Genomic DNA, 21,042 nt, shown 5'->3' with positions numbered 1-21,042 from the left:
TCAGGCAGCAGGAAATATTTCACCGTGATTTTTTCAGGACGAGGATAGGAATTCTATAATATTTAGTTTCTTGAAATTTAGATGAATATAAATCCTAACCTACTTCAGTAGTGGCGGAAAAAGGGGGGCTATTACCCACAACTTTTGTCCCTGCAGTCACGGCCGCCGACTTGTCAAAATTATTGGGGGGGGCTCTGATCACTGAAATAAATTATTGAATGACTCACTCTCTCCCTTTTTTAAGTTTTGGCCACAGTGTTCGGAATCTCATAAAAGTCCGATCCGGACTTCGGGAAATGATTTCCCGAATTTTCGGGATCCCGTGCAGTCGGGAAATAACGAATGCTCATTTGAAAATGTCGTTATTTCTCGACGTTTTCTGCATTGTCAATTTCTGGAACTTACCGTAAATTGTTAGTTTTTAATCCAGAAATCACTTAAAGTGAAAATGACGTGTATAATTCGAGATTTTCAGAGCTTCGGGAAATTTTGAACATTTCCCGACTCAGTAGGGAAATTGAAAATTTTTCCCGTCCCGCACACCCCTAATAAAAGCCCATGAATTCCTCAAAAATGTCATTTTTTTATTCACAGTTCGAATGCAGAATATTAATTGTCCACGGTTGGATATGTCACAAGTTTCGTGAACCATAATAGCAAAATATTCCCGACTTTTATTATCTGCTACCACGGAGCGCAAAACAGATCTCCCTAATATATCAATGATCTCGTTCTGAATGTCATGCGAGAGCCATTTGTAGCCCGAACGTCCCATCCACTACCCTAGTTCATGCACATCGTCTTTTAAAACTCATGTTTAGTAAAAATTTTAACAATACTCATAATTACATACTTAGTATATACTAGTAATAAATCATGCGTTTTGCTGTCTCTGGTCATAGCCTCCCCAAAGTTGATGGTTTAGCGGTTTTAGTCCACCAAAGTTGATGGTGTAGAAAATTTTAAATGTGTATTAAAAGTTAAGTTCATGTGGCACAGTTCAGATTAAACTTTACAAGAGAAGCAAAATAATACATTAGATCCTCTTAAGCAAAATTATTTGGGTGGCTCTGCCCCCACATTGTTAATATTGGGGGGCTCGACCCCCCCCCCTTAAGCCCCATGGAGTCGGCGCCTATACCTGCAGTAGAGGTGTGCGAGATCCCGAAAAGTCGGGACCGGGATCGGGAAAGAAAATTTCCGTCCCGATCCTGACTTTCCGACGTTTTGGGATCCCAAGCAGTCTGGAAATTCCGAATGGTCATTTTAAAACGTCGTCAATTCTAGACATTCTCTGCATTGTGGTTTTGTACCAGAAGTGCAAAAACAAGCACTTAAGATGGAAATTACATGTAGAATTCGAGATTTCAAGAGCTTTGGGAAATTTCGAACACATCCCGTCCCGAAAATTTTCCGACTTTTTCGGGAAATTGAGAATTATCCCCGTCCCGACCAAAAAAATTCTGTACCCCACACCCCTACCCTGCAGTATGGTAAACCTTATCTCCAAAGGTAAATAAACTGTCCTTGTCGCCATTGTACTCATAAAAATGAGTATTTTTTCTCTTTAACGACTTTAACTATAATTTACTGGGAAAAGGTTGAATTTGTTTTGTTTAAAACATGTTTTTTTAACTCATGTTTAAAACTATGTTTAAAACAAAAAAACATGTTTTAAACAAAAAAAACAGTTTGTTTTGTTCTTTTTTAAAAAAACACAAATTTTGCCAACCCTGGAACTTGGAACATAACAGGAACATAACAGTATCATGGTCTGAATCCAAAGCAGAGATTATGTACGGGTCTGTGAAGAGTGGCACCCCTTTACTCATGACTATGTCTAGCACGTCAGGCCTGCCACCCATCTTCGGATAGTGAATGGTTTCCCGGGGTGCTTGTATAGTTAATGTGGATCGATGTATGTAGTCATGCAGTAGGTCACCTGCATTATTAGGATACCGTGAATGCCAGGATGAATGCTTGGCATTGAGATCTCTGGCAAGACCACTTTATTGCCTAGTTTACTTATGTTGTCATAATCATCTGGTACAAGTCCCGCAGCAGGAGATCTGTATCCAGCCACGAGAATGAGTGAATCTCCGGGAGTTAGAATGCGCACAGCTAGCGCTTCTAGACTGTACAAAGGTGGTACACGTACTTGCTGAGATGGAAAGTCCCTTTTTACTACTACTAATCATCCGCCTCTCGGCCTTCCAATTCTATCCAGTCGGTATATGAGATAGTTGGGCAGTTTCCAGTCTTTGACTGTGTGGGAGAAGTGTCTTTCACTGATCAGTGCTACATCTACTTTGTTATGTTGAAGAAAGTGGGTGAGGGTATGTCTCTGCCCTCTTAACCCATCTGCGTTCCACGCCATGATGGTAAGTGAGTGGTGAATTTTCGACTGACTAGAAACAGCCATCTTAAATCATTTCTACAATGGTATCGATATATGTGGCTGCTTTTGTGGCTGTGTCTGTAGCAGAGGTAAGACGAGCAATACCTCTTTTAACATGTGGTATTATTTTGCTTAGATTCATTCCTTTGAAGAACTCAAAAATGAGTTTAATGTCTGAGGCTGATGTGTCATCCCGAGTGGATTTTGATATATTTGTTGTGGAGGGGGTCTCTTTGGTGATGATTTTGGTTGGGGTGTGTCTGGACGGAGAGGCTGCGCCTGCGTATGTTGGCGAGGTTTGTTGTGAAGAAGTGGTTTCTGCAGAAGTTGCAGGTGTTTGTTGAGAAGTGATGATTTGGGGAGATTTTTGGGTCTTCTTGATGGTGGAAGTTTGAGCGTCCGTGTAGGCTTTGAACACTGGACATCCTCTGAAGTTTGCGGGGTGATCACCCTGGCAGTTGGCACATTTGGGTGGGGTAGTGTTGTCTGTTTTGAGACAAGCCCTTGTCAAGGGTCCTTGTCCGCATTTGAGGCAGCGGGGCAGTGCTTTACATTGGGTTTGACCATCTCCCATTCGCTGACAGCGATAACACTGTAGTGTGGTGGGTGGTTTGTATACCTGTACTTTAATTCTGTAGTCAAGAAGATATTCTTCTTTGTATATTTCATGAGTGGTGGAGTTTCTTGAAAGCGACACCAGAAAGAGTGGCATCAACACTCGTTCATTTGAGTCCTTCTTTCTGCGAGACATTTGGTGAACTGATAATGGTTTATAGTTCTTGACTTTCAGGTCCTGCTCCATGTCGGCCAGACACGTATCGATGGGTAATTTTCGTATTACCACCTTCACAGGCCGTTCACTGCGAATGATGCCGGTGGCATATTCTCGTTTAGTCTGGTCGCAAAATGCAATTATTTTATCATAATCTGCCTTGGTTGATACTTGGAAGGTGACCTTCTCTCTATTGTGCTGTATGTGAGGAGGTTGACTAAGCGTCTTGCTTAAAGTAGAGGTGAAGGCGTAAGTTTCCTTAATTCCGAACACGGAAATAGGTGGAGGCCTTGGGACTTTCTTAGGTTGAGTTGTTTGAGGTGGTTCCCTTACCTCTTCTTGGGGGATCTCCATGTCACCTGAGGGATCTTGTGCCAGGGGCGCAAATGTATTTGAAGTTGGGACGTCAGTTGATAACTGCATGTTTTTTTTTTTTGTAGTTTTGTTGGATGTCTCCCTCTGATTGACACTGAATGCCCTGAGCCGTCAAAGCCTCCTGATGCGTGTGCTACACCGTTCACAGTAATGCACGCCGATAAAGCATAGCAGAGTTAGAATAATCTGTATCTCAAAAGTTGGTGCCCGATAAGTGAGACCCAATATTTATGCAACTACTTTGTAGTTTATACAGCGTCATTTCCAATCATTTATTTTTTCATTTTCACACGTTTGTACATACGTACACTACTTAGTACACCGGCAGTCTGTTTTTTTTTATACAGCATATTTGCAGAAGATAACAATTAACCTTTATTTGAAATTTGGCCCAGATATGGGATGAAAAAGTAAGTGCCTTGTCGTAATTTGGTGCAGATATGCACCATGCAGCTTTAGATACAATTATCGAGGGTTTGCCACACTTATATTTGTATATTGAGGTGGGAACACTGACAGTTCTTTCCGGAACATATTTTGCAATCGTGTTTTCCAAATTCCCCCTTCCAACATGCCCATGTCACGTGTTCGAGTCCTGGGTTGACAGAGAAGCAATAAATGCTTGGTATTTATGACGCTGTTTTCGTTCAAGCTTAGATGCTGTGACTCACCAGAGATAAGGCACACGGTCGTCTTTGTTCTTGAATTTTTGGAGCTTGCTTGCAACAGGGGGTCCTGCTAAAGTGGGTGGGGGTGGGAGGGGGCGGGGTCAGATTTCTGTCACCTCTATGCTATAAATGGAATGCAGCTGGAAGCTAGGAAGAAGCATGGGCAAAACAAAGCCGGATTGAAAAGGCTCCCCCCTGAACTTTTAGGAGAGGCCTCACCAGAATCGGTCTGAGCAGTGAATGTGGAAGACTGTGTTTGGTGTTTTTCTCATTTTGTGCTTCCTGGGCTGTATTGAACTTGTGTTCCATGTGATTGTTTTTCATATGTGCTTCTGATTTTTTCGTCCTCACTTGCATCTTGTGTACTGCGAATCCATTTCTTTCCTGTTGACTCGGCTCTTTGTAGAAATATGCCCGGAAGGAAACGATTGTGCGTTAGGGAGATCGGTGAGCTATTATATGATACGGACAATAAATGTGAGAGCATGGGATCAGATGTTTATGAAGATGATGACTGATGACGATGTTGATTTGGAGGCTGTATCTGATTCTTCTTAGGATGAAAATGACGCTCCTCTCCCAACAGCATCATCATCAACTTCGTCAACCTAGGGCCCGCGCACCGCTCATGTTCAGGGTCCAACCCCTTTACCCTTTACTGGCCGGACCGGACCCAAGACATCAGATTTGACACCTGAATCTTCACCTTTTGATCCCTTCCGCCTATTCTGGATGGATACTCTTTTCGACATTCTTCTGGTAGAATTTAACAGATACTACCAGCAGTTTGTGGATAAGAATAATACGTCCAAGGTAGAGCCTCTCCCCCATCACCCTTGGAGAATTATTCCTTTTCCTTGCCCTGTGGATCTATTTTGTACACAACATGCACGACTACATGGACTCTTACTGGCAAACAAATTCCTTTCACACACCTTGGTTCAAGCATGTTATGTCACGCAACCGTTTCCGACACATCCTTACTTTCCTTCACTTCACCGACAATTCTTCTCCTCCTCAAGACAACACCGATCGACTTTGGTTGTGGAACATCTAAGACAACGTTACTTCGACTTGTATCATCCGACGGAACACGTAGCCATTCACGAGGCTATTGTTCTTTAAAAGGGAAAGGTGCTCTTCAAGCAATATATCCCAAAGAAGCACAAGCGATTTGGCATAAAGCTGTACTTGCTTTGTAATGCTTTGGTATATACTGTTCATATGTTAGTTTACCTTGGAAAGGACAGAGCTAGAGAGACTCCAACTGTGACAGCCACCCATGCCCTGGTCATGGAGCTAAGTAAGAGAGTACAAGGAATTCGTCATAAAATTTTATGGACAATTAATTTACCTCTCCCGAACTTTTTGATGATCTCGCAACAAAGGACACCCAATGTTGCGGGACTGTCAATAAGAATCGGCGTTCCATGAAGACGGGCAAGACCAAACGTGGTGACCTGGACGTACATACAAAAGGGGACCTGACAGCTATACGTTGGCGCGACAAACGTGACGTCCTTGTGTTGACAAATTTCCACACACCCCCCGCACAAGGAAACTTCACTGACGACCACGGCATCCAGTTGAAGCCCCAGATCATAATAGACTACAACAAACATATGGGTTACGTGGATAAGGCAGACAGAATCACGTGTACATACCTGATTGACAGATGGACGATAAAGTGGACCAACAAACTGTTTTTCTATCTCCAGAACCAAAGTATCCTCAATGCATATATCCTCCTCAACAAGGTCTCCCGGAGTCGCAGACTTCGAGACTTCCGGATAGCTTTGTACGAAGAGCTTGTTCAGCGGGAATTTTTGTAGCATGCTGGTCGTTCTTGACCTTTGCTTGCTGATTATCCACCTCCCCAGATGGTAAGATTGGAAGCTTCTGCTAACAAGCATTGGCCTAGAAAGACTAGTAACCGCATGAGATGCAAAGTGTGTTATAAGAAAAAAGTTCACCGCCAGTCATACATTCAGTGCGAGGAGTATAGAGTCCACCTGTGCCTTGATCCCTGTTTCAAGGAGTTCCACACGACACAATAGATGGTGAGTACCTATTTATATAACCCTATTTTTTTTCCTGTTATATCTTACTAACTACCCCTCGCTCATATCTCTTTTTCGAACGGTTTGCCAAATAATGGGCCCGTTCCGAAAGTCGCACGAGTTTAACGCGTTAAACGAGTTATGGCAACTGGCAGTTCCATAAGTGCATCCGTGCGTTTCGTGAGGTTCAAATTTACCAAACGCACGAGCCAGGAGGTTGGTTTGTTCAGTGAGAATCGTCTGCTGCCTGCAGACAACGCGGGTGCATGATGGCTTCAAACTGCACCAGTTCGGAAATTATATTATAATTTTAACAGAGAGCGTTATGAAGCAACATGCACAAGATGAGTGTGCCTCAACTGTTCTTACAATGTGATTGAAATGAGTAACAGTATCCGCAGTAGAGTTTATTTCTGTCAGAAGGAAATGCCTTCCGCTGGACGCCATGTGGAAATATTTTATAAACAAAACTCTGCGCCTGCGCTTTCGTCTAGAGCGCCCCATAAGTCTGTAAAATAACTGGTTTCACCAGATTCACGAGCCCAGTTACTTTCGTTCGATTCGTTCGTTTCGTTATGACTTTCGGAACGCACCCATTGTAACCCAACATATTATTTTAGTCATTGCATTGTTCCACATATTGCGACTTATTTCACTTTGTATGGTAGCTAGGAACATGAAACAAGTTTCATTCTGTTGCGACATGTGAATTCGTTGAAAAAAAGGCAAAAGTTCAGGTTTTCTTCCCAAAATAGCAGGAAAAGAGGGAGCAAACTCCACATTTTTATGTTTTTTCATTGACATTCGGGGGATGCGGCCCCCGCCCGTAACCCCCCTCCCCCGTTGGGGCTTCCAAATTTTACAGTTGCATAACGGTTGCATGCGCTGATGTTCTAGCTGCAAAACAAAAGTTATCCGAAGTAGATTGGTCCCATAGTGTCCGAGTGATAACAATTTTATGAGTAATATGCAAATTGGCCATTTTTTGTAAAAAAACAGAGATTTACATTTTGGCTCATTATTCAAATTGTATTGCACCCACAAACATGAAACAAGTTTCATTCTGTTCCGAAAGGTCCATTCGTTGAAAAAAAGGCAAAAGTTCGGGTTTTCTTCCCAAAATAAGGTGCGTTGCAAAATGATGAGAACGCTGTGGGAAAGTGTACAAAGTAACGAAAATAACAGTACGAACATATAATCAATGGTTATATTATTACAGAAAGAGCACACAAATCGTTCTGAAAAGTATCAGGCATGTGACAACAAGGGCAATATGTACAGTTTAGAAAAAAAGACAAAACAGGCCACTCCGACCTTTGCAAAATGATACGAACACTATCACTTATTAGCCAATAAAGGAACCTTGTCGGTGCACAATACGGAAAACTCTATCACACATGTTATCCACGAGTGTTTGCAACAGAGTAACATCGAGATCGTTCCATGCAGCAACAATTCGCGATTAAAATTACCACCTGAGCGCTAGTGTTGCTTCCAATATGGTCGCTCTAAGTAGGATAAATATTTGTTTACATTTAGCAGTAGTACAAAATAGCAGCGTGTTGTCATGATGGTATGGTAGAAAACGTTTAAATTACGCATTAATTTTAATTATTGCGAATGCGATGTGAATTCCAGGTACTTTAACAAACGTGAAGCTGTACTAAGAACGAAGCATTTAATTATAATAGGCAACAATAACACGGAAAATGCAGACGAAACTATGTATACGCACTGGTTGTCTAAAGCAGTGCTGTATCATCTGCACGTCATGTTGTAACTGGGGTTCTCGGAAATTTGAAAATAAAGAAATTGAAATTGACCTGTACTTGAAGAGCTGGGACAGGAGAAAATTGCGAACATATCGTTGCAGTTTTTTCGCGAAAGAGAAAGGCTGGTTTAATAATAATATTCAGGATTTCATGACCAGGCTATACTCACTGAAAAGGACATCGTACTGAATGAAACAGTTTCTGGTTACATTTGACATTAATTCATTCTCATACTATTTTCATCTTCTCTTTTAATCGACTTGCACCTGTTCCAAATTTCACACATACGTAATACCGGTAATACATGGATGCATTGGGTAAGACGCTTCATGATTTTTCGGGGGGAAAAAGCAGCTCTATTTATAAAGTACAATTTAGAACTTTATTTTCATGGTAATATATATTTATCTCTCGAAAAATAAAGTAAGCAGACTCGTGCAATCTTCGTAATTTTCTTTGCCGAATTACAGTGTTATATCCCCCATACCAATCCTCTGTCAATTGCGTTTTCCCTGATTTAGTAACAAATTTCATTTTGTTGATTCCACGGGGTGGAAACACACGAAAACGTTTAATTTGTTCTGACCCATAATTTAGAGCAAAAAGAAAAAAAACTGAACAGTAGACCTTACTCTCTCGCATATTCCCCATGCTTTAAATGACTTCAACACAACGTATCCTACTTAGAGTACTTCCTGGAAATCCCACCAGATGGCATATCGGTTAATTTTAATCGCGAAGAGCATGTCGTAGATCGTGGATGTTGTCATACTGGGTACCATTGGCGTATACAGCTCGGCAAAGAATACCCCAAAGGTTCTCCATAGGATTAACGTCTGGAGAATTAGCAGGCCAAGCCATTGCAAAGACGTTCTTCTCCAGAAACCACATTACAGTGGATTCAGCAGTGTGTATTGTGGCGTTGTCTTGTTGGAACACCCATGGGGTGTCAGCTATGTGTGCAGCAAAAGGCAATAGGTTGTCCTCCAGTATGGTTTGGTATGCTGGTGCATTCAGACGATCCGTAGGAAATGCTAGGTTGGTGGTTCCATGATATCCGAAGCCACCCCACACCATTAGAGACTGCCCTCCTTGCTGTCGCTTGGAGAAGATCCGTTCCTCTTTGCGTAGATAATACCGCCAGCCATCTGGACCGTCTAAATTGAATTTTTTTCTCGTCGCTGAAGATGACACGCCGCCATTCCTCCTTCCACGTCACGTAAGTCCTGGCCCAGTCGACTCGCCGATCTTTATGTTGTGCAGTGAGTCGCGGCTGTACCTTGGCTTTGCGATAGAGAAGACCGTTTGACAGTCCTGCAGAGCGTGGATTTATGTACACGCATATTCGGATCGCGAGACAACTGTCCAAGTGATGTGTTCCCAGCTGCCAACTTCCTCACAACAGAACGTTCCTGCCGCGGCGTTAATTTTCGCGGCCTTCCCGGCGCTTTCTTTATACCATATTGTTCCCTTAATCGCAGATAATTGTTCACCACACACGCACTCCGCCCAAGCCGACGTGCGATCACATTCGCAGCCACTCCCTCTTCTTTATAAGCCAATATCTGGCCTTTTCCACGGCCCATTCAACTACACTTGTCCGCACGACTTCCTCGTCACCTTTCCTGGGCAAATCACTGTTAACAACTGTCTGCCGTTGGTGTGTTCTGAGACGTGTTCATTCGCTGCCTCTGGTGTCACGGGAAAGACGTTAACTGGCTCCGTTCTTATCATTTTGCAACACTCGGCCGACCTCATGTGTCATGTTTTCGTACTTGCTCGTACATACACCCGTCTGCGCGAACAGTAACTGCTTTCGTATAATACACACGTCTATCTGTGTCCGTGGCCATCGTTTTTATTTTCCGTTTGCTTTTTGTTTTCCCCATTTCGCTATCTGCGGTACCGTTCTTATCATTTTGCAACGCGCCTTAGCTGGAGAAGAGGGGCAAACTAAACATTTTTATGTTTTTTTCATTGACATTCGATGGATGCGACCCCCGCCCGTAACCCCCCCCCCCCGCGGTTGGGGCTTCCAAATTTTACAAGGTTGCATGCTGGTGTTCTAGCTGCAAAACAAAAGTTATCCGAAGTAGATGGGTCCCATAGTGCCAGAGTTATTACGATTTTTCTCTATGAAGTATACAAATTTAAATTTCGCGCTAAAAAGGCTCTGCGACACTGGGCTTACTTTCGTCAGACCCGCGCGGCGTACTAAAGGTCAATGATAAGAGAACTAAACATAACGTAGAAAAAACCAAACAACGAAGAAAACCCGCATTGACGTCGACGACGGTGTTCAATACCATGTGCAATAAGTGCAACCCATAAATATTAGCTACAAAGTGCTACAAATAGTCCGGTACCAGGTTTGTTCACTTTGCACAATGCAAAGTTCAAGAATTGAAACAAAACGAAGCAGGTGAAAAATTTCCGTACGAGCATTAGCAATTAAATCCTATTCCTTAAAAAGACGAAGGATGCAAGAAGAAGAAAAATAATGATTTACTTTACACATTCTATTGTACTCCATTACAAGAGACGTATCCTCGACTAGAAGAAACACAATGAAAATATAACAGATTTTCCTCGGTATACCTGATATGAACTGTTAAGCATTTAAAAATGAATGTATACTGATGATTAAGGTTTTGACTTTGCATCGTTACTTGATATCTTATTATAATTGATTAATCATGATCTGGGTGTGGTTTTTTCATGAAGGACAATTTGCTTGACAATCACCGGCTCGCTACATGTTTATGCTATGAATCGTGGAAGCGGAATTTACCCGAATACGCGCGAAAAGAAATGAAACAAATGCAAATGTTTGTAGAGGTGGCTTCTGTGCTGAAGTAGTTGGTTGAGTGTTGAGAGAACGTAAAGGGATAATAATTCAGAGATTCTGTTGCTGAATTTGGTTTGTAACCTCTATCTTTAGGTTTTTGGAGACTGGAAATTTGCAGAATGGAAGACAATTGTAACAAAAATGAAAACCAGACCCCTTCAGAAAAGAGTTCACCTTCCAAGAAAGAAGTGTAAGCATCTTACGTATGATTTCTTTCGAGTATATCTGTGGGAAACAGATTGTTACAGTTAGTGTATTTATGAAGTTTATTTTGTTTGATGTATGTCTAAAAATTTCATTACTTATGCCATAATGAAACTTTGGTTTCCTCGATATTGGGTTGGAATGACATTTTTACTTTTTTTTTTTTTAGTGTATTGTTGTTTAACCTTGTAGCAAAACTTTCATTGCTGGATATTAGGCGCCGAACCATCATATATTATGGTACCAGTTTCATAGATCGGAGACACATTAAAATCGCATAATTTGTATTTGGCATGGTTCGTACTTAGCAATTGTGTATTGCGGAACATAGTTCAAGGTGCCATTATGCTTTTTACACGAAAACAAAAGCAATTTTTCTCATTCTGAGTGCTTTTTTTTATTCCTTTCTTCGCTTCCGGAACACGCAATGTGGCGGGCACATCTTGACTCAAGTTGTGGGTGTGCAGTGTTTCAAACTTCTTCACCAAAAAATACCTACTATCGTGTTCGTCACCGGTTGAAATTATATATTATGCACGGATTGCCCGGGTAGTTGATGGATAGCCTCACGAACCATATGCAGATAGCCCCACAAACCATTCATGGATAGCCCCATGAATCATTATGCACGGTAGCTGACCGATAGCCACACGAACCATTTCCGATAAGGTTAGGTTTGGTTACGTTAGGCAAGCATAGCAAAAAAAGGGGGGTTTGAAATACTGACAGGGGACGAAATTAGTATCTATTGTCGACATATCTACTAATTATTGTTTGTTCTTTTCTCGCTTCCTGAACACGCAAAATGGCAGGCAAATCTTGACTAGCATTGTGTTTCAAATGGCAAAGCAGTGTTTCAACCTTCTTAACAGAAAAATTCCCACATAGCCCCAAATACCATTCCGGATAATATGAACATCCACGAATTGCCCCAAAAAACATTCCAGCATAGCCCGAAAAACCATTCATGCATAGCCCCCAAAACCATTCACGCATAGCCCCAAAAACCATTCTGGATCATATAACCATCCACAAATAACCCCCAAAACCATTCACGATAGCCCCACGCACCATCACATTAAGGTTAGGTTAGGTTGCTTTAGGTTGGACAAAATAGTTATAAAACTGTGTGTTTGGAAATATTTACCGGGGGATTACGCCATCAGATGCTCGCAACATCCAGTTCAAGTACATGGATGGAATGCAAGAACAGCTTTCGTGCATCGGACGGACATTATTATAGAAAAATACATGAATTAGCGGGTCAAATACATTGAAAAATGCGAGAAAACGCTTCTACAACCTTCCAAAATTACACAGAAACTCAATTCCGCAAGTACTTTCTCCTGTACATTTGAAGAAATCTGATTCCCGGCTTTGATAGTTTTACCGTAGTTTCTTGTGTAAAATTGAAGAAATGTGTCTCCGATGTATGAAACTGTTACCGAACTATTGTTATTGTGCTGTTAAAACTTAGGACTCAAGTTTTATCTATTTCAATTTGCGAGGATACGGAAAAGGAATAGATTTTTTATTGCTGGCCCCCATGGTGGAGTGGTTATCACATCGTGCTATGAAGCCAGGGGTCCCACGTTCGAATCCCAGCCCACTCATGGGTGTTTGTGAGTGTCCGATCATCATATCATCTTTCATCCCCATCTTCACAATTAGCCAAAAGTGGCAGGAAAGCAAATTAGGTAAATTTCTCGTATCGGACAAACGGATTTCTTCAAATTTACAGGAGAAATTACTTACTGAATGCAGTTTCTTTAGACTTGTGGAAGTTCGGGGAAGTGTTTTCTCGCATCGTTCATTGAATTTTGCAGGTAAATAATCTATTTTTCCATATAAATGTGTGACCGATGCACGAAAGCTCTTGCATCCATTTACTTCCAGGTGGATGTAGCCTGTGTGTGATGACGTAATCCCAGTCAGTGTTTCCAAACACGTGTTTTTGTAACTGAAGAAGATACGTTTCCGCAAATGGTTCGTGGGGCTATGTGTCAATGGTTCATGGGGCTATGTGTCAATGGCTCGTGGGGCTATGCGTCAATGGTTCGTGGGGCTATGCGAGAATGGTGTGTGGGGCTACGCATATTTTTTTCGAAACCAATTTTTAACTATTGTAACCTATAGTGACCCTACCTAACCTAACCTTACCGGGAATGGTTCTTGGGGCTATGTATGAATGGTTCGTGGGGCTATGTGTCAATGGTTCGTGGGACTACGTAGGTATTTTTGGGTGCAGTGGGGTGGAAACACTGCATGCCGAGTACGGTAGTGAAACTGTGACCGCCATTTTGCGTGTTACCGAAGGCAAAAAGAAACGAAGTAAACTGACTCGATATGTCGCAAATAGAGCTTATTTCCATGAAATAAGTCAAATGCCACCTTCAGCAATGTTTCTCAATGCAGAATACGTAAGTACGAATATTCAAATTAAATGAACTAGCAAATTTCAGCCGTTTGTCCGATACGAGAAATTTACCGCAAATTAAAATAAACAAAATTAATAAATAACTATATTTTTTATTGCAGATTATTATAACAACAATGCAACAAAGGCTCTTCTTTACCATCATTTATGAAATAATCTCTCATATTTGATAGGCTCACTAGTACTTAAATTTCATTTTACCTCATCATCCAAATGTGGGAATATTGTCTATAATTGTGTGTGTACTTTGCCATGTTCAAAATTTTTGACAGTGCTACTCTTTGTAGACTAGAGATGCATCGAGTATCTGAGCAAGGTTTTAATTTGTTGAGTACACAGATCATTTACTTGACGGTGTGAGCTCATTGATTAAAATCTCAGTGCCTTTGAGTACCCGATTTTTGATGTAACGGTATAGTTGCACATAAGACAAGAGTACAGCACCTTGAATAACGTAGTGTGGAAAACGACCCAAGAAACAAGTTCCCGAGACGGATGAAAACATAGATGCAGTGCGATCAGTACGAGTGCTAATTTTCTTATGAAAGTAATGCGGCTTAGTTAGTTTTTGGAATATATTGTGTAGATTTGTTGGTCTTGAAATGCGGTACGTGAATTGATGGAAACAGTTATATTTGTGGAGTGATTTGCAGTCAAAAAACTGCATTAATTTGGAAAGAAAAGTAAAATAAAATTAATAAATAAATAGCATCCATAACACAAGAAGAAACATCGCAAAGTGATTCCAGACGTCAGGTGTTGGATTGTGTACTAGAGTTTTATTTTTCTATGTTATTAGCATATAAATAGTATCCTGAGAGATTTTTCATACCGAGGCGAGAAACCACAAGTGTCGCTTGGAAGTGAGCAGTCCGTAATCAATGCAGCCTTTCGAACCGTAGGGACAAAAGCTCTGACTGCACCGTTTCTTCAAGGAGATTTTACACCAAAGCGACACGCGATGAGGATTTCACACCAAAGTGACACGGGTTCTTCGGTCCAAGGCAACTTTCATACCTAAGTGACACATGTTGCTTGGAAACGAGCCAATGAAGAGCAACATTTCACATCGTAGCGGCATGACGGGAAGCACAGGCCAGCGTTCGGTTGGTGAAATCCTCAAGCGATAAGTGTCGCGTGCCGCTTGTCGCTTTGGTGCGCAATCTCCCTAAAGCAAGACACTCATTGCATCGCGCATGCGTGAACAACAAACCACGGCAACATGTTGCAAGCTATTGAGGAAATGGCCCAGTTTGAGCAACGCACAAGCGACAAAGAGACACGTGTGGCTTATCATGTCGCCTATATCTGTTGTTGTAATGTGCGGTTTATCATGTCGCCTATCTGTTGTTCGCACGCTTGCTAATAGACTGAAGGCACCATGTCGCTTGTCACTTAGTTGGGAACTACTCCTGTAGCACGTCACTTCAGTCTGAGCACCCTTCCTTTAAGGAGCTTTCCGACCGAAGTAACAAGTAGCATGCGAATACGCCATATGAACGTATCATTTGCTGTTTGGACCCTAATGTGCAATGAATGCTATTTTACAGTTTGGAAGTGTGTGTCACTAGTGTGACAGTGTAAACATCCCATGTCGCTTTTCCCATTGGTTTGAAAGTTTCCTTACACTCATGTCGATGGCACTAAGAAAGTTTTGTGGGGTTTCCCTTGTTGTTTCATGCAATCATCATTATCATCATCGCCGCGATTAGTTTAAAGCGGAAGAAAAGAGACAGTAAATATCCAAAATACAAATGCTTCAGTGTGTATATCTTTAAAAGAAATGATGATGATGATAATAATGATGAACCTAATTCGTACACAAAAACAGGACGTGGTTGACTGTCTAGAATGCTCGTTAATATCTTCGCGACCACTGTACCAACTATCATAGCAATTATCACATTCATAGAAATGCTTCATTTAAAAGAATCAGACGTTGCAGCGAAAACTCCATTTACTTCCATTATAAGCAGACAAATGCCATGCACGTGTACCGACACCAATACCTATCATATTCGAGTGGAACCAGCCAGAGATACCAGAACAGTGCCGTTTTCCACAGTACGTTATTGAAGGTGTTGTAACAAGAGTATGGTTCTAGTGTAGTGCAAAACTAATATTATAATTATTACTTCTGAAAACAATGTCCGGGTGCTTACGAATGAGAACAAAACCAAAGTTGATTTCAAATTTTGTTTTTTACACACTTGCAAAACTTTCTAAAGTTTTGGTGTATATTTGGAATAAACAACACAATTATAAAAAGTGCAAAATTATGTTACCTTCTGTTACTTGAACTTTGTAATTACGCTGTATACAAGCCAGTAATCACAAATGTTTCTTGAATAGCCACCATGTTCACACAATTTTTATCGTCGTTAAAGGCCTCACAAGATAGAAACACAAAAATGATGTATTTTTTGGCTTAAATGTGTGGCAAGCAAGGTTCAAGTTTGCTCAGCGATCAAGTGAGCAGCACTTGTCAAGCAACAATTATTTGGCCAATTAGTAGCTGAGTGATCACATTGCTCGCTGAGCACTCAGATTCTCAACATGCCGCAGATGTCATTTATGTGTCATCTGTCATTCAGAAGTTGCCATATTGGTAGTGATTCCAAATGTTGAATGATCGTTGCAAGTTTTAGAGGAGTATTAGGAAATGTTTTACAATACTGGGTGTTGGAAGCACTTAGGGACCTTATTTTAATGATACGACCTGTAAACCTGATCTGCCTAACCTAACATACTGGTAATGTGCTAATTGCTCACAATCGAATATCAACTAAAGGTTAAAAGATTAAAAATCAATAAATTACATGTGTGAGCATGAGATTTGTCTAACTATGTTTCGAAGGTTATACTACCTCCTTCTTCAGGTTGAAGCAATGTTTTCAGACACCTGACATGGTGCCTCGTCGAGAAAGTGTTGGTTGAGGATTTAGGTCAAAAGGTATAGGAAAAGACACTTACTAAAAAGATGATGTAAAATACACATACTAAAACCGCGTAATACTCTTATAAAACAAAAGAACGTTCAAAGCTGCTGAAGGCAAACTGCCGAGCAGTGCTCTGGGTAGGCGAATGCACGGTGTCAGCTCATGCTTGGAGAAGGAAAACTCCTCCCCTCCTGCCTTTCCCCAACTGGGGCGCGTGAGTCACCAATCCAAGGTGAATTCAACTTCCACCTCGGTGGCTTTCCTAACCTTAGGGGTAACATGGAAGCCCATCTTGGCTCTATTCACTGTGACTTTATCCCATTTTTTAAAAAAGTTTATCCAGTTTAGTTGATATGCCTAACCTAACAATGAAAGGGATGTAATACCCCTTTGTAACTTATGTCAAGTGACATAATATCAGCACCAGTATGTATCCAAGATGGCAGTAAATATATTATATAACTGCTAGCAAATAAAAATTAATGTTGAAGGGAAGAACCTTCTCCAGAAAATGACGTGCAGCAAGTAATCACAAAGCCGATGCAGTAGTGTTAACAGCCATAAATAGAAACTAAACCATGTAAGAAATACATGTATACCACTGTTAGTTGGGAATTGAACATTTGGTACTTGGGCTACAATTTTCATGATTTTTTATCATATGGAGTTTGTGAAAACAACCAAGGAACATTTGTTACAAATTATTTGCAAATGTTATGCTACTTGGTGGTGCAAGTTCATGCCTACACACTGCGTGAATGTGATGGACGAAGCTCCATGCCTTGCTCTTTCCCTCCTTCTGGCCCTCTTATGATGCTCTCGTTCTGTTGCCCACAGAAAAGGTCTCGAAAGCCAGAAAACTAAACATATATACACCGGGTTGATGCTCAGCACTGCACTTACCGTTAGCATATACTGCGTTCAAAATTTGGGCCATCTCATTATATTATAGTATTTGAATGGACAAATATTTGCCAGGGGAGGGGGGGGGGCTCTTTTTCCAATCATTTTTGTTATTTTGAAGTGATTTGACATTGTGACTATAAATAAGTCAAGGATAGTTATTGAAGTCTTTCATGCTTATTTATAAATAATAGGGGCCCTAATTGTGAAATATTTATTTAGGTCTACGTGGAAGGAAAATATATAATAAATATTTTACCTTTAAAACTTCATTTGAACAGGAATTCCATTCTTCTGGGTAAATTTCAGTGTCACACTTTCAAAATATCTATAATTCACAGCCAGCCCCCATGGCAGAGTGGTTAGCACATCCCTCTATGATGCCAGGGGTCCTGGGTTCGAATCCCGGCCTGGGCATGGATGTTTGTGAGTGTCCATTCATCAATTTCATCACTCAACCTCATCTTCGCAAATTAGCCAAAAGTGGCACAAAAAGCAAAGTAAAATAAAATAATCAATCTATAATTCACTTACTAACTCACCACGATACACACATACACACACACCGTCCACGATACATGCATGATCCACCTTGAAAAATACCTGTGCACTAAGGAAACAAACTTTCTTGAACATTCCCGGACGTGACTTCCCCTCAATGTACCGTACTTAGTTTTTTTTAGGTGCAGTCACAAACCATTTCTGGTCAGCTAACAAATCTCCAGAACTTCTCGTCCTCGTCATGTACTCTGGTTGTTTCAAAGGTAAACGGCCTCTTGTTGCACTGTGTGCAAGTGTTCATTGGAAAGTGATGTTTTTGGCTCAGAGGGGAATTTCTCTGTCATTAAAGCAACTCTCTTTTCCCCTTTCCTCTAATAGTTTCACTCCAAAATTCCCCATGGTAAGATGCCATGCTGGTAACAATGAGTTCGCAACACTAACGGCATCATAGAAGGAAGACTGCCAAGCTCAACTCACGCAGTCCCCTGCGGATTTCATAGAAAGCGAGCAAGATTGCCATCTCCTAAGGAATTAGTGTAACAACTTGTAAGAAATAAGTGTGCCAACTCCTGAAATGCCATCATCATCTTATTGAAATGATCAATTTTATGCACATTTTCCGACTGATTTTTTTCTTCTCTTCTGAGCCTGGGCTTCGCAGGTAGCCTAGATAGCCTCCGACTTCTACCCTGAAGATGAGAGTGGTGTTAGCTCTTGGAATCTTTTCCACAACTCACCTGGTTGATAGCCCAAGAGAATCTTTTCAATGATAACTTTATTGTCATTCATTACCTAAACCACAAATTGCAGCTCGCTGTTCATGATATCATTGATGTTCAATTAAAACCTTTTAAGCCATTCATTATACAAGTAGTCCCAGAAAATAAAAGAATTTGGAAGCATCTGCTTTCAACTTGAACGTAGAACTCAGAAAAATCATACGTGGCTTTAACATTCGATGGGTTGCATCTTTTTCAACAGTATCCACTATGGCGTCAGACTTTTCTGCTGTTGTAGAATTTTTGCATGCATGAAGCAATGACAAACCTTGTGCATCTAGAGATCGAGCTAAATTCCGCTGATTACGGAACTCAATGGTGAAGTGGTTATTTGGTATGCAACTCTCTCTCTTTCGAAATAATTTAAAAGTTTTGAAACAGTTGTTTGAAACCAGTGTTTTGAGGGACAATCAAGACAATCAATTAGTTTACTCACTGGAACATATGCAAATTTTAATGCCCAAAAGAATTTACATCTGGAAATGAAATGACAAATACACCACTGAGTGGGCATCCCTCCAATACAAAAAGGCTTATTTCGCTCAGTACACTTACAACACAATAGTGCTTACACACAAGGTTTAACCTTGAGTGGCCGGATGGGAAATGGTTTTCCCAGCACCCAGTGGCAACAATTAATGTGCCATTTCTTGAAAACTACTTGTGATGTTTCAGTTCTGTATACATTATTATTATTCGTTAGTATACATATGAAGGTTTGATGTACTGGAATTACAAAACAATATATCCATTGTTACTATTATTAAAAAGCAGAGTTTGAAAACAGTCCTTTGTTTCCCTGTGAGTATTATAGGATAGATCTTATAAAATCGTGTATAACTTTTCAGCCGCTGCTTTTTTCTGATATATTTCACTTTTACATGTAATAATGAGGACAAATGAACACTTTAACATTGAGCAATAGCAGCAGTCCCATTTTTCATAATTTTCCGAAAATTTTGAATCTCTGAAAAAAATGTTGCATATTTTTTTTTGTGCCATAATTTTTTTGCCTAATTTTGCTGGAAGAGAATTTACTGAAATTGTTTCAGTTAGCTGGCAACACAGTTGCTCTTGTACATTATTATCCCCCTCTCATCAGCTTGTTTTCAATGAAACTTTTCATGGTTGTAGGAATTTACCACTGCTACACACTACATTTTGCATTCAATTTGGTCAATTGTGGTGGGCACATGCCGAACATCATTTTTAAAATATAGATCTTCCATTAACTTTCATCATTGGGAGGTGCAGTGTATATAAATTTACCTTCTGCTAAAACACCTTTCTTTCTGAAAGAAACAAAACCAATCTTATCTCTGAACGACTATTAGTTACTAGTTCCTGAGCTGTGATTTTTTTGTACAAGGTAACCAAAAAAGTTCTTGCCATTCTAGAGCAGTGATAAACAAAGAGCAATACAGTGGATGGTACATACCTTTAGGTTTCGAAGTAATCTCCATCAGCATCCAACACCTTTTGCCAACGTTCCTGCAGCTGCACAATACCCTGGTGATAAAACTCGGCGGGCTTGCATGCAAAGAAGTCCGTGAGTGCGTTCTGCAGGTCTCCCTCATTTGCAAGGGATCTCCCATGGAGGTGGTTGTCGAGGGAATGAAACAGGTGGTAATCTGTTGGTGCAAGGTCCGGTAAATATGGTGGATGGCACAGTGTCTCCCAGCCAAGTTGCTGAAGGGTCTTCCGGGTTCTCTTTGCCACATGTGGCTTGGCATTGTCGTGCAGGAACAGCACACCCTTGCAATTCACCAATGCCAGCTCCTTGTGCCACAATGCACGGTGCACCCTTTGCAACTGCTGAGAGTAGAGGTCAGCAGTGATGGTTTGACCAGGTGGAAGGAGCTCTTAATGCAACACTTGCTAATTTTTCCACCATACAGAGAGCATAACCTTCCGTGGGTGCAGAGGTGGTCTTGAGGTGTGAGGAACAGGGTCACGTGGTGGCAACCAATGTCTGGTATGCTTGGGAGTGTCATAGAGGACCTACTTTTCATCACCAGTGAGCAAGCGATCAGATATGGGTGTGTTCAGGTGTCGAGTGAGCAAGGACAAACAGGCTGTCACTCGTTGTTCCTTGTTGACTGCCGACAATGTGTAGGATATCCACTTGCTTAACTTGTGTGACTTCCCTATCCCATGCAGGTGCAGTCTGACTGTTTCAGCATAAACATGGAACCTTTCTGCAAGTTCATCACACGTTAGACCACTGTCCTCCTCGATGGCTGCTTTCAGGGCCTCATCATGCAACACATGTGGTCGTCCACTGCGAGGTTCATCCGAAAGGCTCACATCTCCAGAACGGAATTTCTGGAACCAATGCCTGGCAGTGCGTCCGTTCACGGCATTCTCCCTAAATGCCTGACAAATG

The 21,042-nt window shown here is 41.2% G+C and overlaps 1 protein-coding gene across 1 annotated transcript in view; it reads left to right on the top strand.

The window, feature by feature from the left end:
* The first annotated feature begins 10,816 nt into the window (after window positions 1-10,816).
* The window catches only part of Nasp (Nuclear autoantigenic sperm protein), a 51,202-nt gene continuing 40,976 nt past the window's right edge, over window positions 10,817-21,042 (top strand). Inside the window, exon 1 of the mRNA XM_083117680.1 lies at window positions 10,817-11,083. Coding sequence (XP_082973806.1) covers window positions 11,013-11,083 — 71 coding nt within the window. The 5' untranslated portion in view covers window positions 10,817-11,012. The remainder of the gene's footprint in view (window positions 11,084-21,042) is intronic.

This window comes from Lepisma saccharinum, chromosome 2 (genome assembly GCF_977018435.1).
Source record: "Lepisma saccharinum chromosome 2, izLepSacc3.1, whole genome shotgun sequence".
In the NCBI taxonomy this organism is placed as follows: Eukaryota; Metazoa; Arthropoda; class Insecta; order Zygentoma; family Lepismatidae; genus Lepisma; species Lepisma saccharinum.
This window is presented reverse-complemented; position numbering and strand designations above follow the sequence as displayed.